The following is a 23,524-nucleotide window of genomic DNA, read 5'->3' as shown; positions in this document are numbered from 1 at the left end:
AATCCTAAAAAGCAGGACCTTCAACTAGTAATTTCTTCCATCATGAAACTGAAGTACATACTTGCGGCACAGGAAATAGGAATAGATAGTTAGGTATCTCCGAGGTGTTTTGTGGAGCTAGAGAAACGAATAACATGCACAAAAATTATGTATCCAGTATCCTTCTGCACATTTTAATCAATTTCACTCTGCTAAATCTATAAACCACCAGACATCCTGTGCCTGAAGAGTTTGTGATGCATGTCACGTTTTGCTGCAGGCCCTTGTTTTTTCATTGCAGTGAAGAAGTGAGTAATGTCTTTGGTTTGGTTACTGCCAATTAGAATATGAAAACCATGGTGAGGATTCTCGCTCTTACTGCTAGTGAGGTGTACTCCAGCAAGCACAGCAGATACATCATCACAAAATCCATACAATTGTAAGGGTCCCAAGTGTCTTATCTTTGCCTGTATGGGACTTGTTATTTAAGACAGCTGCATGCGTTTCTGTGCAATTAGTTACTGTTTCTGCCAAAGGGAATATTCAACATATGTACCTGCACATCCCGTTTGAAGTCCGACATTTAAAACTTGTGTCTTCAATGCACCACACCAGATGCCAACTGCCTAGCAATATGGGACTAGATTTACTAATGGATGAAGCAACGCAGTGTTGAAAAATGGGTTATTGGTAAGGGCAGGCAAGTACCTACACTGAGCAATAGGCCACTAACTTCCACTTAGGTCTCAATAAATTAAACCCAGCTCAACCCTTGGTAGCTTGGCAACAAGCAACAAGGCTTAACTAAGGAGACATATGTGTAAAGCATTTAAAAATCACAAAACAGTAAATAAGTAAAACACAATAAAAATCCCACACCAATTTACAAAAATAGATTACATTGTTATCTTTAAAATGACCCCAAAATGAATAAAAGCAGATAAGGGGAACCGGAGATAGGCATTTTTAAAGAATTCATGCTTTTTAGCGCTTGGAAATGAATAGCGTCAATCTGGACATATGGTCGCACCTCGACCAGGGCAAGGGCAAAGTCAAAGTTTGAGGCCAACCGCGATGCAGCCCTGCTCGGCTACAGCTCCTGGGAGGCCTTGGTCAAAAGTTTACATTCAGACTTCCTAGTTTTTCTGGAGATTTTCTTCAGCAGGAACAAGTCGCCAGTCCAATCCGACCTCCTGGAACTCTTCCTCAGATACGCGTCGTGGTAGCCCTCAGTGGAGATTTTTACCTTTGTACTTAATTGTTTTTTCAAGATGAAAATCCTTTGCCTGGGGCAAACCTGAATCTTGATCTGACGTCCCTGGAGCCCTCGTCAGATACACTGCCTGGGAGATCCCAGTCAACGTCCTACGTTCGGACTTATTAACTTTTTCTGAGATGTTCTCCACCGGGACGAAACTGCAAGTCAGGCCGGGTCGCGGTTAAGGTAAGCCAGCTAGAGTTGCTGTGGCGGGTCGGTCCCTTTATGGAGCTTTTTTTCAAAAGTTCTCCAAACTTCTGGATGTGCTTCCTGGTGTTCCTTCAAGGATCTTTTGGGGTCCACAGCTCACTCCAAGGTTCCACAAGCTCTGAAATGTTCAGAGGGTGTGGACTACAACTCCAAGAATGCACCTAGCGCAAACTCCTTTTTGGACAGTGGTCACTTCTGGAGTTGGTGCAGGGGACTCTGGTTAGCAATTTTTCACCTGTAGCAGGGAGTCCCTCCTTGAACCAGTTGAAGCCAGGCAAAGCCCTTCTTGTGGTGGACCCCAAGTGTGCAGCTGGTGCAGTCCTCCAGAGTGCATTGTCGAGGTGCAGGTCAAGGGTCTAGCAGGGCAGTCTTTCTTCTTCTTCTGTAGTTCTTCCTTGTTGGAATCTGGTAGGGATCTGAGGTGTAGGTGCAGGTCTGCCAGTTTTATCCTTGCTTCTGGGTGAAAAATAGGGGGTCCAGGTTCCCCAATCAGGTGCAGGGTTCTTCCCCCTGTGAGGACCACTTCCTGGGAAGTCTGGCAAACATCAATCCCAGGGACCAACATTCCTCAAAAATCCATCATGGCTGAAAGTGATTTTTGGAGGTTACATCTGGCTGAGCCCACCCACTGATGTGGCAAAAAATCTTAAACACACGCTTCGTAACACTTCGTACAAGCGGTTGAAGTTTCATGTCTTCCGTTGCAGCCGGAGAAGTATTATGAAGGTTTGTCATTACCGCTGCCAAAACATTCCATAAAATAGTACAGGGATGACGAGGAGTTGATAACATATGGTGCAGACTCCCAAGATATGGCCGTTCCTTTTCAATAAGACGCAATATGGCATGGCGAGTGACGTCATTGATGACTGAAGACAATTAAATATTTTGGAAATTGTCACTAAAGAAATAATTGCAAGAAGTGAATTAGATACATCTGACTTGAAAGGTGCTATCACTATAGAAAGATTTCCAGTCCGCATGATGACCCACTGTTGATTGATATCTGCATAGAGGGTCGAAACGTCAACATAAATTGTGTGTGGATTGATATTTTATAATTCAGTGACTTCAGGACTCCTGGATTGAAGGAGCCCATTGGAAGTTAACACCCAATTTTTAACCACATTCTCTGTATATATTGTACATAACACTGACACTTTTTTGCATCACAATATTCACTTTCACTGTGTTTTTATGGTTAGGAGCACCTATGACTTAATAATAATTATAAGGAATCTGTGATGAAATTATGAAATGGATGATTCAACAAAGAAATAAAAAATGAATAAATGTAAGGATACCGGACTGAACATACGTGGTTCCTTTAACAGAGAAATTTGATTTGGCGTGGAAGTCAAGGCATATACTTCCCCCGTTTGGGCAATATTTGTTCTTAATGGTTATCTACCCAGGTCTAAGGGTTATTGGGTTTGCCTCATTTTTTAAAAATTTATTTAAAATGACACTGGGCGTCTCAGCAGTGCACCTATGGGGGCACCACCTATGCTGGGGTCCCTAAACCTACATGCCCTACTGTATACTAGGGACTTATAGGTAGGTTGACTTAACCAATTATAATTAGCCTAATTTGCATACTCATTTTACACAGAGCACAGGCCCTGGGACTGGTTAGCAGTACCCAGGGCACCATCAGAGTAAGGAAAACACAAGCAAAAAGGGAAAAATGCAATCAGCCCTGTTTTCTCACAAACAGCAAGAAAGCACGGCGCGCTGCATCAAACAGGAATGTGTCATTCACCAAGACAGGGCACATTCATGGTCTTTCTTCTTGCTGGCACACCGAGTACTGCCTGGTGCCAATTCAGGCACTCTTATGCTATGGTGCAAGGGCGCCTGCACTACAGGCAGAATTGTTTATGTGCAGGAAGTAAGACCTTCCTGCAAAGAAAACAATCCTCAGAGGCATTTTCCTCTTTGCAGAATGCAGCACATGTATGAGACAAGAAAAAGGAGGAATAAACATCTTTCTCCTTGTTACACCTATGTTGGGATGGTGTAACATTTTGACAAAGTCCCAGGTTTACTACCCTTAGTAAATCTGAGATTGCGCCAAAATCAATGAGTGGATGCATGTGAATGCCCACACTCCACTCATGGAACGCCTTCCCAATGCAGAGTAAATCAAGGCAACAATTTGTGCAGCCTTGCGTTACTCTAGATTTACTAACTAACACAGAGCCATGCCAGGTGGCTTGGTGTGACTTAATGAGCAAGTTACTTACCTTCGGTAACGCTTTTTCTGGTGGATACACTAGCTACCTGTGGATTCCTCACCTAATGAATTCTCCCCATGCGTAGCAGTCGATGGAAACTTCTCTCCAGCTCTGCACATCGGCGAGGACGTCACAATTGCCGACTCCACGTGGCTCAACCTGACGTCATCGGGGCAATAAGACGCCCTCGCTGGCGTGCTGATGTCAGTTTATGCCATTTTTTTACGTGCCTTTGAAACGAATAGATAAACATTGATATTCCAAACACTTCATAACTGTATCCAATAACCATTTATGGAAAAAGCAACTGCCAATAATAGAAACACCACTAATGCACATTCCTAAAAGTTTTGCACCATTATGAACAAAAATCAGAACTTCCAAAATAAACAGAAATACAAATATATATATACACACATAAATAAATGTATAACCCCATAATACAGAAAGAACAAAATGCACAAATGCACACCCAAGGAAATCTCGGCATGACCAGACAGACAACGGTGAGGCGGGAGGGACTGTGAGGAATCCACAGGTAGCTAATGTATCCACCAGAAAAAGCTTTACCGAAGGTAAGTAACTTGCTCTTCTGATGGATACAACTACCTGTGGATTCCTCACTTAATGAATAGAGTCCCAAAGCAGTACCACCTCAGAGGAGGGTGCCTGGTCATACCAAGAACTCCTGCAGCACAGACCGTGCAAAATGGCCATCCCTCCTCACCTCTGAATCGAAGCAATAGTGCTTTACAAAGGTGTGGAGGGAAGACCAAGTCGCGGCCTTGCAAATGTCTGCCACTGGAACACCTCTAGCCAGGGCTGATGTGGTTGACTTGGCCCTGGTGGAATGGGCTCCGATTCCCCTCAGGAGGACTCTCTTCGCCAATGAATAACCTATCTTAATACAAAGAATGACCCACCTGGATAGCATTAGTTTGCGGACGGCCTTCCCCTTCCTCTTCCTCTTCCTCTTCCCCACGTATCCAATAAAGAGATGGTCATCCAAGCGGAACTCTCTTCCTGTCTATATAAAAGCTGAGAGCCCTCCTAGGGTCCAGTCGATGGAGTCTCTCCTCCTTAGATGGATGCAGAGGAGGGTAGAATGTCTAGAGAGTGATGGATTTTCCCAAATGAAACGGAGTCACTACCTTGGGGAGGAAAGCCGTCCTGGTCCTCAGAACCACTTTGTCCTTATGAAAGGTTGTAAAAAGGTGGGTGAACAGAAAGCGCCTGAAGCTCACTCACACGTCTAACCGACGTGATGGCCGTCAGAAACACAGTTTTTAGAACCAAAAATCTTAAAGGGCAGGAACGAAGTGGCTCAAAAGGAGAGCCCATCAAAAAGGTTAACACCAGAATTAAATCCCACTGGGGCATGACAAACGGAGTGGGAGGAAACCTATTGGTAAGCCCCTTCAAAAACCGTAACACTAAAGGGGATTTGAACAAACAGGGTTGATCAGGAAGACATAAAAAGGCCGAAAGATAGCCTCTGACAGGGGCCACATCGCAACCTCGCTGCGCCAACGACAAAGCAAACATCAATATATCTGACAGATGGGCACTTAAGGGATTAATTTGTTGCTCTCCACACCAATGAATGAATTTAGCCCATCTGCCCGCATAGACAGACTTGGTGGAGTGTCGCCGGGCCGATAAAATAACATTCACCACATCCGATGGGAGAGAAAAAGCACTCAGGTTGCCCCGTTCAATCCCCAGGCATGAAGGTGCAGGCTCTGGAGGTGGGGGTGTAGAACCTGGCCCTGCGACTGCGAGAGGAGGTCTGCCCTGTGAGGAAGATGGAGCGGAGGGCACAGTGAGAGTTGGAGTAGGTCTGTAAGACCAAAATGAAGGACCGGAAACTGGTAGTGTTGCGACCCTACCACAAAACGGAGATACTTCCTGTGTGACTTGAGAATGGGAATATGGAAATAAGCATCCTGCAAGTCGACCGACACCATCCAATTCTCCTTGTTCAACGCCATAAGTACCTGTGCTAGAGTCAGCATTTTGAATTTCTCCTGCTTGAGGAACCAATTCAAAATCCTCAGGTCCAAGATAGGCCTCAGGCGACCATCCTTTTTGGGGATCAGAAAGTACCTTGAATAACATCTCTGACCCCTCTCCTGCTCGGGAACCAACTCCACTGCACCTTTTGACAATAGGGACAGAACCTCCTGTTATAGCACCAGGAGATGATCTTCTGAACAAAAGGAAGGACGGGGAGGGAAGGGAGGAGGAATCTCCCAAAAAGGGAAGGGCATAGCCTTTCCTTACCACACTGATGACCCAGGAATCGGATGTTATGCACTCCCACATGGGAAGGAAAAAAAAGAGATCACCTTCCCCCTACCGGAGAGGCATGGGACGCAATGGCGCGAGGCATAGGGCTGCTTTCCATGTTGCATCCCTCCTGAGGAAGAGGAAGGGTGCTGCTGCCAGGGTGGCCCCTCTAGTGTGGACCCTACCCTGCTCTCTAAATGATCTATAAGGGAGGCTCGAAGACTGATGTCCTGTCTGCTGGCATCTCCCATGAAAGGAAGCCCCTAATCCAAAAACTTGCAGCCGCCTAAAGGATCTAAATGGGGTCGAAATACTCTGCAGGCCCAAGGACTTAGCAGTGGCCCTACACTCCTTAAAGCGCTCTAGCGCAGATTCCGCTTTACAGCCAAACAATTTAGCCCCATCTATAGGCAAGTCCAAGAGCGTGGCCTGAGCATCTGATGAAAATCCAGATGGGCGCAACCAAGCATGACACCTGGTGGCAATAGAGGTCCCCCTGGCTCTAGCAGAGTCCGTGGTATCCAGCCCTGACTCTATGACTTGCGTAGCCGCTACCTGGTCCTCCGAGAGTAGACCATGCAAGTCTTGGGGCATGTCCGGTAACACTGTCTTTGCTGCATCCATTATTGCGTGAATGTATCTGCCAAGGATGCATGTAGCATTAGCAGATTTCAATGCCATGCTACACGAGGAGAAAGCCTTATTGGCTGACTGTTACATACGCTTGGACTCCCGGTCAGATGGTACTCCAGGATAGGAGCCAGGAGCAGATCGTGAAGAAAAGGATGCCTGTATGACCAGACTCTCTGGAGACGGATGCTTAGATAGAAATTCGGGGTCTCCAGGTGCAGACCTATACCGTCTGGCCACAGACCTACTCACAGCCGACGAAGAAACAGGTTTCTTCCACACCTCTTCTTTTGGCTCCATGAGAGATTCATTGAATGGCAACAGAGGATCTGCAATGGCCGTGGGAGGATGAAGTACCTCCATCAGGATGTTGGTTTTAACCTGCGCAGTAGGCAGGGGAAGTTCCAGGAAATCCGCAGCCTTCCTGATGACGGAATGAAAGGTGGCTGCTTACTCTGTATACTCCCCTGGGGAGGCCAAATCCCACTCCGGGGAAGTATCCAGTCCACTGGCCATATCAAACCCTTGAAACTCACTCTGGGGCTCAGCAATCTCCCCTTCCTCAAGGATCTGCCGCTGGTACTCTCTCTCCTCCAACAACCTGAGGGCCTTCCTCCTCGACCGCAATTTGGCCTCCAACCCCAGCGTCGACATGGAGTGCAATGACGTCGGCGAATGGCACCGAGAAGGCGTCATTACAGGATCTCCGGATCCTCCTGACGCCGTAGATGGATCCATTGGCGCTGGGGATATACGACCTGCACACTTTGACGCCATCCGGCTTCGGGGCTCCATCTCAACAGATAACGGCATCGAAGGCCTCTCCCTCGACGTCGATGGCTGCACCGCCGGCACTGGTGCCGGGCTAGTGTTTCCTGCCAGACAGAACGGCATAAACGGCGTCAGCCCGTACCAGTGGGGCCAGCCAGCGCACCACCTCCCGGAGCCATGTTCTGGAAAATAGTAAACATGGCATTTAGAAATGCCGCCGGATCCGTACCCTGAGCCAGGAATGCAGGATAGTCCTGAGGAGCCGGCGCCGGACTCGAATCCTGCGCGCCTGGAAACGCCGGAGAAGCTTGTTGACTCTGAGGCTCCACAACCTCAAAGACCGACGGCGCCAGGGATGACCGCATTGTCAATGGTTGAGGAGATACTATCGGGCTGACCTCCCAGGACTTACGGCGTCGGGTCGACTGAGAACTCGACTCCGACCGGCTTCTGGATCGACGCCTTGAATCACGATGACACCGCTTCTTGTGACTTGACTTCCCCGACGATGATCTATGGTGCCGTTTTCTTTCCTTCTTAGCCTTGGCTAAGAACAATTTAGCCTCACGTTCCTTCAAGGCTTTCGGGTTCATTTTTTGGCATGAACCACATTCCTGGACGTCGTTGTCTGAACTCAGGCACCAAAGACAGTCGTTGTGGGGGTCAGTCACCGACATCCGACCTCTGCATTCTTTGCAGGGCTTGAAGCCTGACTTCTTCGGGGCAGACATGTCGACAAAAAACACAAAGTATCCCTTCCGAACAGCAAACGATACAGGTAGCTGGAAAAGTAACCGTAATCGAAGGCACGGAAAAAGGGAACCGACGTCAGCACGCCGGCGAGCGCCTCTTATTGTCCCAATGATGTCAGGCAGAGCCGCGTGGAGTCGGGCAATTGTGACGAATTATGTTTTGTAACAGAGGTAGGCGTGTGGGCAAAGTGAGAAAAGAAGACCTGGTAAAATAAAAAAATTAACTACAGTCAGATAAAATGTTTTCATTTTGTTTGTCCCGCTGAGCACGTATTCATCTCTCTTTAACGAGAGAGCATGCCTGCTCTCACCGAGCAGCAGAGCACCCCCGTTGCAGCAGATCCGTTCGGAGGACAACAGCTAGTCTTTTCTGGCTTGGGAGGAGGTGGGAGGGACGATTGCTGTAATAAGATGCAAGCAGCTATGGGCCAGAAGCACCCACAGTGTAACACAAGCACGAAAGAAAGAATAAAGTAGTCCTCCAAACGAAGAGATGCAGAACCAAAGCGTAAAGGTACAGTACATGGTCCCTGATCCATGGGCTGGGAAACAAAAGTCAAAAAGGAGGGACAACGATAAAGGAATGACCAATAGCAAGCAAGGATTTTTAAAGGACACTGAAACACACAAACGAAAAGCATTTGCAAGGCTTCAAGTCCACATAGAAGTATATACTAAAGTAAATACAGCAGGTCTCGAAAGCTCGGCCTAAAAAAATAAAACAAAAGAGAAAAATAAAAAAGAGTGATAATCACTACAGTTTTCATCTTATGTGCATAAGGCAGCATGCAGTTCTCTATGTAGCATGCACGTGGAGCTTCCATGTTAAGGGACAATATTGTGACTAGAGAGGAAGGGGATAAAAGAGCACACTCCTAAGAGCCAGTCTCCTCATTCCAGGAAACTACTGCACAGGCTCTCTAGCTTACTTCACCTCAGCTAAACTAGAAGTTAAAACATTCAATTTTTGCCCAGTTAGGTGACAAGTCAATGGGGAAATCACATAAAGCAACACTACACTGCACTCGCTCGGATATATTCATAAAGACCAAGCAAGACAAACATCAGCCCATTCAAAGTCGAGTTTTCAAAAAAAGCTGCCCATCGATTTGTTCTGATATTCCAAAGCCCCACGATGTGGTTCTGAAGATTAACTGCAGTGCTGAAGTCCAGAGGAGGCACAGATGCAGAAATATTTACAGTGTTAGACTGAAAGCCCCACTTCAGAACTTCACGTTGAGGCCAGTAATTTCCATCTAGTAAACAGTTCTGTGATTTCTAGAAAGCCTCATATCGTAGGGAGTTCTCAGATGACATCATTGAAATCAAGAGAGTAATCTGTTTCACCAACATAAGACAACACTGGGGCATGACTTGTCACACCATAAGGCTCTTTCCAAAGTGACTCTCTGTCAAATAAGAAAACACACTTCATACAACTGTTATAAAATACATTTCACAAAGTTCAGTTTTTATTCAGAGATACCATGTATAAAAAAGATACAAATCTGTAAATTTGAATGTACATAAAAGGACAAAAAAGTGACATTTACTTTAAACATATGCATTGAGAATTGCTATATTCTGTATAACTATCAAACGCCTCTCCTATCTTCTTGCTATTTAAACTTCAGGGAAATTATACTTTGACCCACCCCCATGCCATCTGGCAAAAGGTGGTACTACAATTTTTATGTACTGCTAAATTTAGGTTACTAATGCGGACAAATTAAAAACATCATTCTGTTAATTCCTTATTTCTTTGTGGCAAAGAGTCAGTAATTCAGGAATGTAATATTTCACAAGAGAAGTGTTTATCAAGCCCATATCACAAAGGCACCGTTCTTCATATCTATGTCTTCTTCAGCTGCTCCTCTGCCGCAATTAACTTAGAGTGAACTGTCTAAATTCTACAGCAGTAGAAATGGGAACAATATGACAACTAAATCATAGGATGTCACCAACTGAGACATATAGAATGCACAGATGTCTGTTTATAAAGATTACGTTAAACACACTTCAGCAAAAATGGATCTAAGTGAATAAGGAAAAGGCCATTTATAACCAGCATAAATGCCATTTTTGGTGAAACAGTACATGTTTCATACAACTTCAATCTGTATTGGCTGTGCTATTGTACCAATGTCACAATGAGCTGTGAGCTGAACATTTCTTTTAATTCACTGAATATTGGGAAACTGAAATGTACTACAATGTTGATGTTGCATTTTAAGAAATTATGATTTCTTTTTTTTAACCCGCAATGATACAGTGAAACAATATCTTCCTGCTTTTCAACAAAGAAAGGTCAGATTCAAAACCCTTAATGAGCTTACAGAACAAGACAAAAAAAAAAAAAACATATATGTATATATATGCTTTCTAACGTTTACTACGTTCCATCTTAATCTAACTTGCCAGACAAAGCTTCCATTTTATTGTTGAATCATGGAACACTCGCTACAGAAGAATTACAGACCAAGCCAAATCTGTGTTGTAATAAAGACTTGGCTAAAACAATTGACTGGTGACATCAGAAACAAGATAACAACCTAATAAATTCAGTATTTATATCTACACTTACATTCTTCTATGTGATCTTGTATTTTAAGCTTCAATCTTAATAACTGATAAGTTTATCCACAAAAGATCCAGTTAAATTAACTGAACTTTATGTCTGAGGAAAAGGCTTTTTAGGTATCTGGAGGGAATCTGTATATGATCAGCAAAGAAAGCTATATTTTCTCTTCCAACTGTGTTTGCCCACATGCTTGCAGATTAGAGCATAAATTCCCAGAGGTGCCCGACTCACTCGATAAATGGAAGGACAAAATGTTGAATATGTTTTTTTCTTGTGCAGTTACAATTTGCTTCTCATTATGCCACAAAATTTACAAATCTGGGTTAGGATTTGCTCACTCCTAGATAATAAGACGAGTCGTAGGAGCATAAAACACACATCATTATTGTTGCCATTAAGCAGATTTCACACAATAGTTTTAGGTAATTTTAATTGTGGGACATCTAATAACTGGTGATGTGATTTGTAGTTTGATCTAGGTTAGTATTCCCTACAAGTATCACTCCATATCTAAATATAGCCTTTCAAATATCTTAGGATCTGAAACGACTATGGGCCAATCACATTGCAGAAAATTCTTAGTAGGGAACTGTAATTCAGATTCAGAGAAAACAAATTTTCCTTTTTCTACAGTCTTAAGATCCATGACTTGCAAGGTAAATGTCAAACTGTAACTGTGAGTCCACACTGGAGCCATGTTCTCGGTCTCTGATACTGCAGCTAAAACAAACAAACAGTGCTTAAAAGACACTGACTGCCTTTTCTGCTCAGATCAATACAATCTCCCTTCCGCTCCTTACAAAACAAAAATACTAAAAAACATTATTTTGTCTTTAAACAGTCTCAAAAACAAGTAAAAAGAATTTAAATGCATGTTTGCAAGCTTACAATGAAATGAAATACTTTTGAGACGGTATACATTACTTTATATAAACACAAATTTGTTAAAGTAACAGGCTACATGCAGCAGTTAGTAGGGTATAATTCCAATATTCTTGAGAACTGAATATTTAGTTATAGAAGGTGGAGGCAAATTAATAAACATGAATAATCAAATATTCTGGGAAAGGCCGCTTGCACACCTAATTGTTTTACAAAAAATATTCAACATGGACATACAGACTTTTTCTGTCATGGGCCACAGCTGCACTTTCACCTAATAAAGGCTACTGTTTTTTTCTTAGTATACAAAAGTAATCAAAACTAACAATACACCTCTGCATGTTTGGATATAAGCATATAGTTAAAAGAAAAAAAAGATTACTTCAGAAATGAATATCACATTGTTATGGCTAGTTTAGGCAAAACTAATTTTAGCAACAAACTTTTGGAAAATATGTTACTGAAATGAAAGGTACCAATAACCTTCAATGGACTCTGCCTAGTATTCTGAAAACAATCTGACATTTTCCACTGTTGTTTTATTCAGCTAGTCATTTAACTTGAAGATGCACATCTATAGCATTTTTTTTGTCTTCTCAAAAGGAAGACGCTGAGTCAAAATACCTGCAATTAAATATATATGTATATACAAACACACACATATATATATCAATCAACCAAAATGTTTTTGGGAGTACTTTTTCCTAAACAGACATTTTATTAAACACTTAATTTATAAAAATCCACGGCTTACTAGTTCTGTTGACGTCAGCCAAATGCTCTGTAGTTTCCTTCAGATTAAAACTAACTACATTATAATGCAAAAAGTAATTTTTTTTCTGCAAGTGAGGAGGTGCCACATTTTCCATAATACTAAGAAGCTGTTTTTTTTTAAACCTCAGTCTGGGTATGGCGTCAGTATGCATGTATAAAGAAATGGGCAAAATATATATTGGAGTGTATGTGTATATATCTGTTACTCACATATATGACACATAAATACATTGTATATAGATATATACAAATATTTATAAATGACATATACACACACAACTCAAATCCACTTAATCCAACAATACTGCTTCCTCCTCCCGCTTGATGGATGTTAACATAGGATTTTCATTCTCGTTGGTTTCAGAGTCCCCGCTACTAAGAAGAATGGATTTTCCTTCATCGTCTAGGTCAAAGGCATCGGAATTCTGGGTTTGGCACGTGTGTTTGACCACCTCGTTAGGAGTTGAAAAAGTTTTATCGCACACATTGCATTTGTAACGTTTGTTTGTCTGTACCATGTTATCAATTTGGCTGCTTTCATCAAAATTACAGAGTTCTAGAGTTTGTTTGTCCACTACGGTGTACGTGTCTGAACTTTTCAGGCACACATGCCTTGCAGCCTGGTTGGCTCTGCAAAAGCTTTTGTCACAGGTGCTACATTTAAATGGCTTTCCTGTGTGTATATACATGTGTTCTCTCCAGTGGCTCTTCTGAATGAACTTGCGCCCGCAGATGGAGCACTCATACTTGCGCCTCTTCACTTCTCTCTCGAGGTCAACCTGCTCCAAGTTATCAATGTCAGCAATGTCAGTTGGAGGTGGTGTGTCTGGTGGCTGATTCCCATCAATCATTGGCGAATCAGAATTCTGTGCCAGTTCACTGTCACTGAGAGCTCCACCATCAGCAGCATCCATAGAATCTTTTGTCAGTTCTGCAGCATTGCTACAAAAGGATGGAGACATACTAGCATCACCCGGGTTGGAAGAAGAAAAGGGTATTCCTGTGTGGAGCACGAGATGCTCACGCAGACTGCTTCTCAGATTGAATCTACGTCCACACAGATGGCAAGCGTAGTATTTGGGAAAGCTACCATTCCTTTTCATAATACTTGGTTTAACATGAGCTATTGTGAGTGATGAAGGTTGGTCTTCAGAAGGCGAGTCTTCCATACTATTCTCTTCCACTGATGGAGCAGTGGGAAGAACAGATGTCATTTCTGGAGACAAGGGAGTCTGCAAAGTGTCTGAGAGGTTTGTGTTTTTCTGACTAGTTTGTGGCAAAATAGTACTTAACCGGGATATTGAATTACTCTCTGGTGCTGGATCTTGAGGTATCCTGGATGGCTGCTGTCTTGGCTCCCTGCCTAATTTGTCAGCAGCAGGAACAATTTTATTGGGGTTTCTGATTTGATGGTCAGCTATCTGAATACCATATAACGAAGATGCTAAGGGAAATACTTGATCGGGGTGCGAGAAGCCTCCGTGGCTAGCAAGGCTTGCCTCCTGGATGAGCGGATATGCATGAAGAAATTTTATCCCCTGCTCAAGGCGGACGGGATCAATAAGCTGTGGTGCCATCTTCCCAGTGTACATCAAATGTAGGAGATAACTGAAGATGTCTGGTTGAATGTCGGTTGGTTTTAAACGCACACATTCACTGTAAAGTAGAAATAAAAAATGTCAGGTCAGTATGCAAGAAACATTTATGTTCATACATAATGTATCAGGATAGTAAAAGGCAAAATCCTCCTGTCTCTTGATATGTGAAATTCAGACTATGACAATGTCTGGCCTGATAATCATTTGCCTTACCTCCCTTTGCTAAATAAAATGTTTTTATTGTTCAATATGTAGTGTTCAAGATTTTTTTTTTGCAATAAGTAGTACCATTTTATGTTCGGCAATGGATGGCCTTGACACATTCAAGTGGAAATAAAATTTCGCCAGGATAATTCTATTAAATTTACATACTGTTTACCTATTTCTGCTGTACGCTTATTTTTTGCAAAAAAACGTGGTGTAAAAGTGCTGCATGTGTGGCAATTGAGAAGAGGTCTTGCAGTCTTCTTATTAGGCCAGCTGACTTTTTTAAGACTAGTTTGCAATACTTATTAATCTCAATTGAAACTATGATATGCTAGCTGGATTTAAAAAAAATAAAAAGAGGATATTTTTAAAAGCATGAAATGGGCATTTATGTATTGATTTCAGTTAGTATCAGCAAAGAGACTGATGTATTGATAAAGGAAGATAGAAGGATAGCAATGTGAAAAAGTGGTCGTAGGAGGTTGTATGATGAGCAATTCAGAAATACAGACATGGAGGATTTCCTAAAGCTGAATAGAATTGTTAGGGCTTTGAGCTTATTATGTCACTATGGGGGTTATTCTAACTTTGGAGGAGGTGTTAATCCGTCCCAAAAGTGACGGAAAAGTGACGGATTTACCACCAGCCGTATTACGAGTCCATTATATCCTATGGAACTCGTAATACGGCTGGTGGTATATCCGTCACTTTACCGTCACTTTTGGGACGGATTAACACTCCTCCAAAGTTAGAATAACCCCCTATGTGTTCTAAAAGATACCAGTTTAGCTTCAACTTGTTGTGCAGTATGTTTTCATTTAGCAAAAATATAATACAATGATACAAGGAGAGTCGTGCTAGAGCCGTGCTAAGGAGCCTGTGCACGAGCCGAGCCTTGAAAATATTTTACACATAAAGCATGCAACAAACATGTAAGAATATGGAAAGGCGCCTTCAAAATTCAAGAAATGTATATATGTACCACGTGGAAGGGTTTCACTTAAGTAGACCAGGTTATATAAAACTGCATTGAGAGTATTTACTAAAAGTGAGAGTTTTTAGCATGAACTGATGAACATTCCTGGCCTTGCCCCATTGATAATGCTATTACTAAGCTATGTGCACCCTATATAGGCACTAGATTCTTAGAAAGGGGAAACAGTAAAGGCTATTAAATATAAAAAAAAAGAGAGGTTTATTTATACAGCGCACTCCACGAACTCACATATTTGAAGGTACACTCGTATGTGATAATAAACAAAAGGAGGCTCGGTAAAATAAAGTATACACCTAGAATCACACAAGTTGGCTAAGCACTGAAGACGGGATTGATCTCAGATTTTCCAGTTTTACACTTAAAAAGGTAGGAGGCATTTGTCCCAAATTTCAGAAAAAGTGCTAGAGAATTACACTAACCTGACAGAAAGGGCGTGTGCGATTGAACAGGACTCGCCCTGCGTGCTGATTAAGAGAGAGATGAGGCAGATTTACACTCTTCCTTTTGCACAGCGCAGAGAAATTGTGTAAATGAGAAGGTATTTTTTTAAGCAACCAATGCTTGCAAACCACAGCCTAGTCACTGTTTGTACACGAGTACCTCCTTCCTGGTGGTAATAGACTGTCTAAGCTGTTTAGGGAGATTTATAAGATCAAATCTGCTCCGTGGGTTAATGCCTTTCAGGTGAATTAAAAACTTCATTCATTATCTACACTTAACCCCCAAGATTAACTCCCACGATTGGTTGCTTGCCCAGTGCTAGGTTGCAATATATTTATCATTTTTATATAGCACAGAACATTAAAAGTCTGACCGCGTTTTACGTCTAACAACCAGGATGCACAGTCTTTATAGGAAAGCTGGCTTTACTCTTAGGACAGCTGGTAGCGAGTTCCAGAGGAGTGAGGCAGCACCTGAGAATGACTACTGCTGTGCATGTGTGGTTTCGAAAGCAGACAAGGAGGTTGGTTTTTTTTATTTCTTGATTCTCTGGTGTCCCTGAACTGATTAAGCATGAAAACAAGGGAGGGTGGCGAGTGGTGGTGAAGGCAGGTGGCCCCCTTCTGTTATGGCAGAGGAGCATCGCCCGCTGATGAAAGCATAAAAATAAAGAGACAATAAATGTATTTTATTATCTCAATATTTTTCTACTTCCGTAGGGCGGGACAGGGTCAGCCTCCTCCATGTCAACAAGTAGAGGAGGACTAGTGGTGAGCTTGTAAGTGTGCATGTCAGTTTGGCCGGCCATCTGAGGTCAGCCAAAATGACATGCACACTTTGAACTCTCCACCTGGCTGTGCTGCTCAGCTGGGTGGAGACCAAGCGCAGTGTTCCACTCCCTCCCTGAGCGTCTGGACTGGGTGGGAAGGGAGGAACACGTTGAGAGGCAGCTGGAGCGGCGGAACGCGGAGGTGGCAGGAAAGTTTATTGGTTTTTATTGCCCTCCCCAACCCCCCTGCTCCGCGCGGTCCCCACCCCACCACCCCTTCCTGGCAGCAGCTGCTACTGGGTGAAGCGCTTTGTAAGTCACATATCCCTGCCTGAACTTTTTTTTGTGACTAAGCCAATGTAGCTCAGACAGGATAGGCATAATGAGGTCAATGTTTTTGATAGAGGACAAGTCTTGCCATGACAAGTAGCACAGCTTTCAGTGCATCAGTGCATTTGGTAATGCCACCTTAGGAAGTCAAACCTAGAAAGAATAAGAGCATGAGCTGCTGAAGTGGAAAGGATAACAGCAGTTTCAATTTCTTTAGGGCATGCAAGTAAACATTAGCTATTCTCGACAGCTGGTTGTCAGGGACAGTTTTGTGTCCGTGTCAACTGTTTCAGTATGATAGTGTAAATAATGCTGGTGACGCTACCAAGAGTACTGTTTGGTTATCAGACCATATCCACATTTACTGCCAAACAAAACTAAATGTGAAACAAGAAATGTGCTCCAGTTTCTCAGAAGGTAGGAGACCTAGAATTCTGATTACAACAGCGTGCACAAAGAACAAATATATAGAAAACATTATGTGGAGCACACAAATATACAAGCAATTCATTGTCTGAATAGATGGATTCAAAGGATCTATAGTCAAAAACACATTTTCATTTGTACAATATAAACACAAAAATTTAATAAGTCATACAGCTAGTATGTGGCAAATATTCAATTAAAAAAAGAACCTTTAATATACATATAACAATTATAATACAGGTTACCTCCCTTATAGACAAATCATTCCCCAACGTTAAAAAGCCAACCTGTTTAAACCAAAAACTCCATATTTAAATCCTAGACCACATATACCAAATATAAAGAACCAAAATAAACAATTGAGTCCAAAGTAAGTTCATCCAAGAGCATTCATGCTTGTAACTGTGAAATTCAGCGTGCACAAAGAATGAGGAAATCCAATTTTACAACTTAATACTAGGCCACTCAATTGAGGTAACGGTAGAGCTGCTCTAGGGAGTTCTCTCAATGCCATTTGTGCTTGATTGATAACAAACTGACAGTATACTTGTTGGAGGTACCCTGGGTGCAAAATGGGACCAAACACCAGTACGTATCCCTGATCACAAGTACTGCATTGAAGGTTTCAGATGCTGAAAGGGTACAAGGGGGCCTCTCCCTTTATACTGTGACAATAGAGATGCGTGAAAGTGAAGGACATAATTGTCAATGATCAGATTAACCAGCTCAAACAGCTGAAAAAAAAGATTTTGGTGTAGGAAAGTCTTAACAGTTCTGCTACATGCAAATCTGGTACAGGCCCATAGTCAAGGGAGGCTTTCCACAACATGGAGACATTTAAGAAGCTACTGCAAAGATAAACACAGTATATCTGATGTACACAAACTTCCTGGAGTAATGATGCCCAAAAAGATGAAAATCACAGACTTGAAAATAATCTGTGGAAAATGAAAGTAGACAGACCATACATGCTCAAGGGTTACAAGCAAACCATAAAATACAATCCAAAGTCGCCTTCAACCTTAATTCATGCCCAACAAAAAAAAAAACAAAAAAAAAAAAAAAAAAAAAGGAGGCCTGATTTTTTTTTTTGGTTAGGAGTGGATGGATCTCACAATATTATGGCACTATTAACACTCGATGGACTTTAGGTCTGGGTTGCTGACTGATAAGGAAAAGGCCACAGAAATGATTGACCGGTAGGACCTATTAAAATGTACACTATGATGAATACTAGAGGTGATATGGCAGAAGCGAAGAGGTACCTTGAGGCTTTTGGATATTAAGTAATGGTCAGCAAAACAAACATTAGAAACGTGGGGCTCAGGCGAGATTCCCACCAAACAGGAGTGGTATTATACGTTATAGTTTATTTTGGGAATAAAAAAAGATTTCTTATGATCTAACTGGTACAGAACACCATTTTCTCTAGACAGGAGTCCAATGATGGAAACGTTAAAGACTTACCATGCCCAAAGACAGTGTCTTCAGGGAGGTGGCTTCTGAGAGATTTTCAATGCTGCAGGCCTCAGCAGCCCCTCAGGGCTGTGGCACCACAAAGTATGAATGCAGGTGGAGGAAGGCACAGCGCCTGCCTGACTGAATATGTGGCACAAAATCAGTATATGTGTGAGTGGATGACCAGCAGCCTGTGGCTGTGTCTGAAGGAATGACATGTTACAGCACATGGAAGTTTCGAAGAAGAGAGTTGGGAGAGTATCCTTTTTATCATTAGTACTTTCTGCTTAGCACTTGTTTCTGCTAAAATAATACAAAACAATTCATGAAAAACAAGCTAGGCCTCCGCATGATTACACTGGCATTAGCCTGTCACAGTGAGAGGCAACCAAAATGTTAATTTTACTTTGTGCAACTTCAACCATTTGACCCACTTAGCCCTGAGAGAATGCAAAGCTTTTTTTTACTTCGGGGTACGAGTCCCCTGGTATATTGATACTGGCATTACTAGTGTCGGGGTCTTGCAAAGACATTCAAGTAGGAAGGCCATACTTCAATGACTGGAACTGCATAATGGAAATTGGCACTCTGGGTACTGCTACAGAGCAGTCACTACAGGTACCAATCCTGGTGCTTAAATGAGGTGCTGTAGGAGGCTGGACTGGCTTGTAGTGAGTACCTAGGGTACTTACACCTTGCACCAGGCCCAGTTATCCCTTATTAGTGTATAGGGTGTCTAGCAACATAGGCTGATAGATAATGGTAGCTTAGCAGAGCAGCTTAGGCTGAACTAGGAGACGAGTGAAGCTCCTACAGTACCACTAGTGTCATATGCACAATATCATAAGAAAACACAATACACAGATATACTAAAAATAAAGGTACTTTATTTTTATGACAATATGCCAAAAGTATCTCAGTGAGTACCCTCACTATGAGGATAGCAAATATACACAAGATATATGTACACAATACCAAAATATGCAGTAATAGTATTAGAAAACAGTGCAAACAATGTATAGTTACAATAGGATGCAATGGAGACACATAGGGATAGGGGCAACACAAACCATATACTCCAAAAGTGGAATGCGAACCACGAATGGACCCCAAACCTATGTGACCTTGTAGAGGGTCGCTGGGACTATTAGAAAATAGTAAGGGTTAGAAAAATAGCCCACCCCAAGACCCTGAAAAGTGAGTGCAAAGTGCACTAAAGTTCCCCAAAGGACATAGAAGTCGTGATAGGGGAATTCTGCAGGAAAGACACAAACCAGCAATGCAACAACGACGGATTTCCAGTCGAGGGTACCTGTGGAACAAGGGGACCAAGTCCAAAAGTCACAAGCAAGTCGGAGATGGGCAGATGCCCAGGAAATGCCAGCTGTGGGTGCAAAGAAGCTGCTACTGGACAATAGAAGCTTAGGTTTCTGCAGGAACGACAAGGGCTAGAGACTTCCCCTTTGGAGGACGGATCCCTCACGCCGTGGAGAGTCGTGCAGAAGTGTTTTCCTGCCGAAAGACCGCCAACAAGCATTGCTGGCTGCAAATCGTGCGGTAAGGGTTTTTGGATGCTGCTGTGGCCCAGGAGGGACCAGGATGTCGCCAATTGCGCCAGGGGACAGAGGGGGTGTCGAGCAAGACAAGGAGCCCTCTCAGCAGCAGGCAGCACCCGGAGAAGTGCCAGAAACAGGCACTACGAGGATGCATGAAACAGTGCTCACCCGAAGTCGCACAAAGGAGTCCCACGTCGCCGGAGGACAACTTAGGAGGTCGTGCAATGCAGGTTAGAGTGCTGTGGACCCAGGCTGGACTGTGCACAAAGGATTTCCGCCGGAAGTGCACGGAGGCCGGAGTAGCTGCAAAAAGTCGCGGTTCCCAGCAATGCAGTCTGGCGTGGGGAAGCAAGGACTTACCTCCACCAAACTTGGACTGAAGAGTCACTGGACTGTGGGAGTCACTTGGACAGAGTTGCTGGATTCAAGGGACCTCGCTCGTCGTGCTGAGAGGAGACCCAAGGTACCGGTGATGCAGTTCTTTGGTGCCTGCGGTTGCAGGGGGAAGATTCCGTCGACCCACAGGAGATTTCTTCGGAGCTTCTAGTGGAGGCAGACTACCCCCACAGCATGCACCACCAGGAAAGCAGTCGAGAAGGCGGCTGGATCAGCGTTACAGAGTTGCAGTAGTCGTCTTTGCTACTATGTTGCAGTTTTGCAGGCTTCCAGCGCGGTCAGCAGTCGATTCCTTGGCAGAAGGTGAAGAGAGAGATGCAGAGGAACTCGGATGAGCTCTTGCATTCGTTATCTAAGGAATCCCAAGAGACAGAGACCCTAAATAGCCAGAAAAGAGGGTTTGGCTACCTAGGAGAGAGGATAGGCTAGCAACACCTGAAGGAGCCTATCAGAAGGAGTCTCTGTCGTCACCTGATGGCACTGGCCATTCAGAGCAGTCCAGTGTGCCAGCAGCACCTCTGTTTCCAAGATGGCAGAGGTCTGGAGCACACTGGAGGAGCTCTGGGCACCTCACAGGGGAGGTACAGGTCAGGGGAGTGGTCACTCCCCTTTCCTTTGTCCAGTTTCGCGCCAGAGCAGGGCTAAGGGGTCCCTGAACCGGTGTAGACTGGCTTATGCAGAAATGGGCACCATGTGTGCCCATGAAAGCATTTCCAGAGGCTGGGGGAGGCTACTCCTCCCCTGCCTTCACACCATTTTCCAAAGGGAGAGGGTGTAACACCCTCTCTCAGAGGAAGTCCTTTGTTCTGCCATCCTGGGCCAGGCCTGGCTGGACCCCAGGAGGGCAGAAGCCTGTCTGAGGGGCTGGCAGCAGCCGCAGTGAAACCCCAGGAAAGGCAGTTTGGCAGTACCAGGGTCTGTGCTACAGACCACTGGGATCATGGGATTGTGCCAACTATGCCAGGATGGCATAGAGGGGGAAATTCCATGATCATAGACATGTTACATGGCCATATTCGGAGTTACCATTGTGAAGCTACATATAGGTAGTGACCTATATGTAGTGCACGCGTGTAATGGTGTCCCCGCACTCACAAAGTCCGGGGAATTGGCCCTGAACAATGTGGGGGCACCTTGGCTAGTGCCAGGGTGCCCACACACTAAGTAACTTAGCACCCAACCTATACCAGGTAAAGGTTAGACATATAGGTGACTTATAAGTTACTTAAGTGCAGTGGTAAATGGCTGTGAAATAACGTGGACGTTATTTCACTCAGGCTGCAGTGGCAGGCCTGTGTAAGAATTGTCAGAGCTCCCTATGGGTGGCAAAAGAAATGCTGCAGCCCATAGGGATCTCCTGGAACCCCAATACCCTGGGTACCTCAGTACCATATACTAGGGAATTATAAGGGTGTTCCAGTAAGCCAATATAAATTGGTAAAATTGGTCACTAGCCTGTTAGTGACAATTTGAAAGAAATGAGAGAGCATAACCACTGAGGTTCTGATTAGCAGAGCCTCAGTGAGACAGTTAGTCACTACACAGGTAACATATTCAGGCACACTTATGAGCACTGGGGCCCTGGCTGGCAGGGTCCCAGTGACACATACAACTAAAACAACATATATACAGTGAAAAATGGGGGTAACATGCCAGGCAAGATGGTACTTTCCTACAGGTGCGGAAAAGCCAGAGCTGCCACCGAAAAATCCTGGCGTTTTGCACCGCACTGCCATAAAGGACCAAGCCATATTACGTATCGTAATACACTGGGCGGAGTCTTGCTTGTGGTGCAACCGCCTCTTCAACTCCTTTGGCTAGGCAGACGGAGTCAGGCTTCCAAAAAGGTCTCCTAATATGGCAGTCAACAGACCGACAGCACACCAGTCTGTTGACTGCAGCAGCTTTGACAGTCTGCTGAACAGACTGCTGAAGTCGTAACGAGGCCCTTAATTCTTAATCTCCCTTCTTTCACAGCTGGAAATACCTCCAACATAGGTTCTGTATGTGGTGCAGGTATTCCCAAATAGATGGGAAGAAGATAAAGAATGACAGATTTACCAAAAAAACAATAATCAAGATGGGTTACAAACATATTGCGATACAAAAAAACCAAAATTTGTCCTGACTTGAATAATTAACAAGCCACGGCAGCAAGTGTGATAATCATGTTTTCGAAAGTCAGTAAAACAATGTCTTGGTCTGTAAACCTTAAACAAAAATAATGAAAATAAAATAAGAGTATATAGAAAATAGTATTACTGGGCACTTGGTATGGACAACTCCATGCCATCTGCACAAAACTGGCAGGGGTACACTGCACAAGACATGGTGGAAAGACCCTGTAAAAAATTAATTTTGAAAAGGAGTACTGCGAGTAAAAGAATTACGTAGTGTACAATACTAACGGAGTGCTGTGATGGACATACCGAAGGGGGGGGGGGGGGGGGAGTCCACAGACAGGGCTCACCACACAATGTCTTGCCAAAGTATCCATGTAGCTCTGGCTATATGCCGTGTCCTGGTGCCAGAGGTTTCTGTAGGAACTGCAAGACATCACAGATGATGTGCCTTTGGGCTCAATCTCCCTGTACAAACCATGCACAGGGCAATGTTATTCTAACCAGGAGGTATACAAGTGCCACTATGCAGCATATATAAAGCATGACTAGAAGCCTTTAACCCCACACCTCTACATGCAGCAGACACAAAGCCTGGCTTTCATGATATATTTAGAGCATGGTCACAGGCCATACCCTATTGTGACCTAAGCAATGTATAAAACAATAATTAATTAACTGATCAAGCATTATAGATGACAAAATGAAACTCATCCATACAATACAATACACAAAGCCATGTTTGCAGTCACGAGTCGTGCATTATGGGATTGATAGTTACTTAACTAACTATAACTGATAAATGTCAGGGGTTTTACATGTATAAACGTAACCATTATGTCCATTCCACTACGTTTCTCATT

The 23,524-nt window shown here is 43.6% G+C and overlaps 1 protein-coding gene across 3 annotated transcripts in view; it reads right to left on the bottom strand.

The window, feature by feature from the left end:
* Positions 1 to 9,568: 9,568 nt before the first annotated feature.
* The window catches only part of ZBTB2 (zinc finger and BTB domain containing 2), a 49,431-nt gene continuing 35,475 nt past the window's right edge, over positions 9,569 to 23,524 (bottom strand). For all 3 annotated transcript variants that reach the window (XM_069234283.1, XM_069234285.1, XM_069234284.1), the window contains exon 4: positions 9,569 to 14,019. In XM_069234283.1, the coding sequence (XP_069090384.1) occupies positions 12,654 to 14,019 (1,366 nt within the window). In that variant the 3' untranslated portion in view covers positions 9,569 to 12,653. The remainder of the gene's footprint in view (positions 14,020 to 23,524) is intronic.

This window comes from Pleurodeles waltl, chromosome 5, assembly GCF_031143425.1.
Source record: "Pleurodeles waltl isolate 20211129_DDA chromosome 5, aPleWal1.hap1.20221129, whole genome shotgun sequence".
In the NCBI taxonomy this organism is placed as follows: domain Eukaryota; kingdom Metazoa; phylum Chordata; class Amphibia; order Caudata; family Salamandridae; genus Pleurodeles; species Pleurodeles waltl.
The sequence above is the reverse complement of the archived record's forward strand: the minus strand, read 5'-3'. Positions and strand labels throughout refer to the sequence as shown.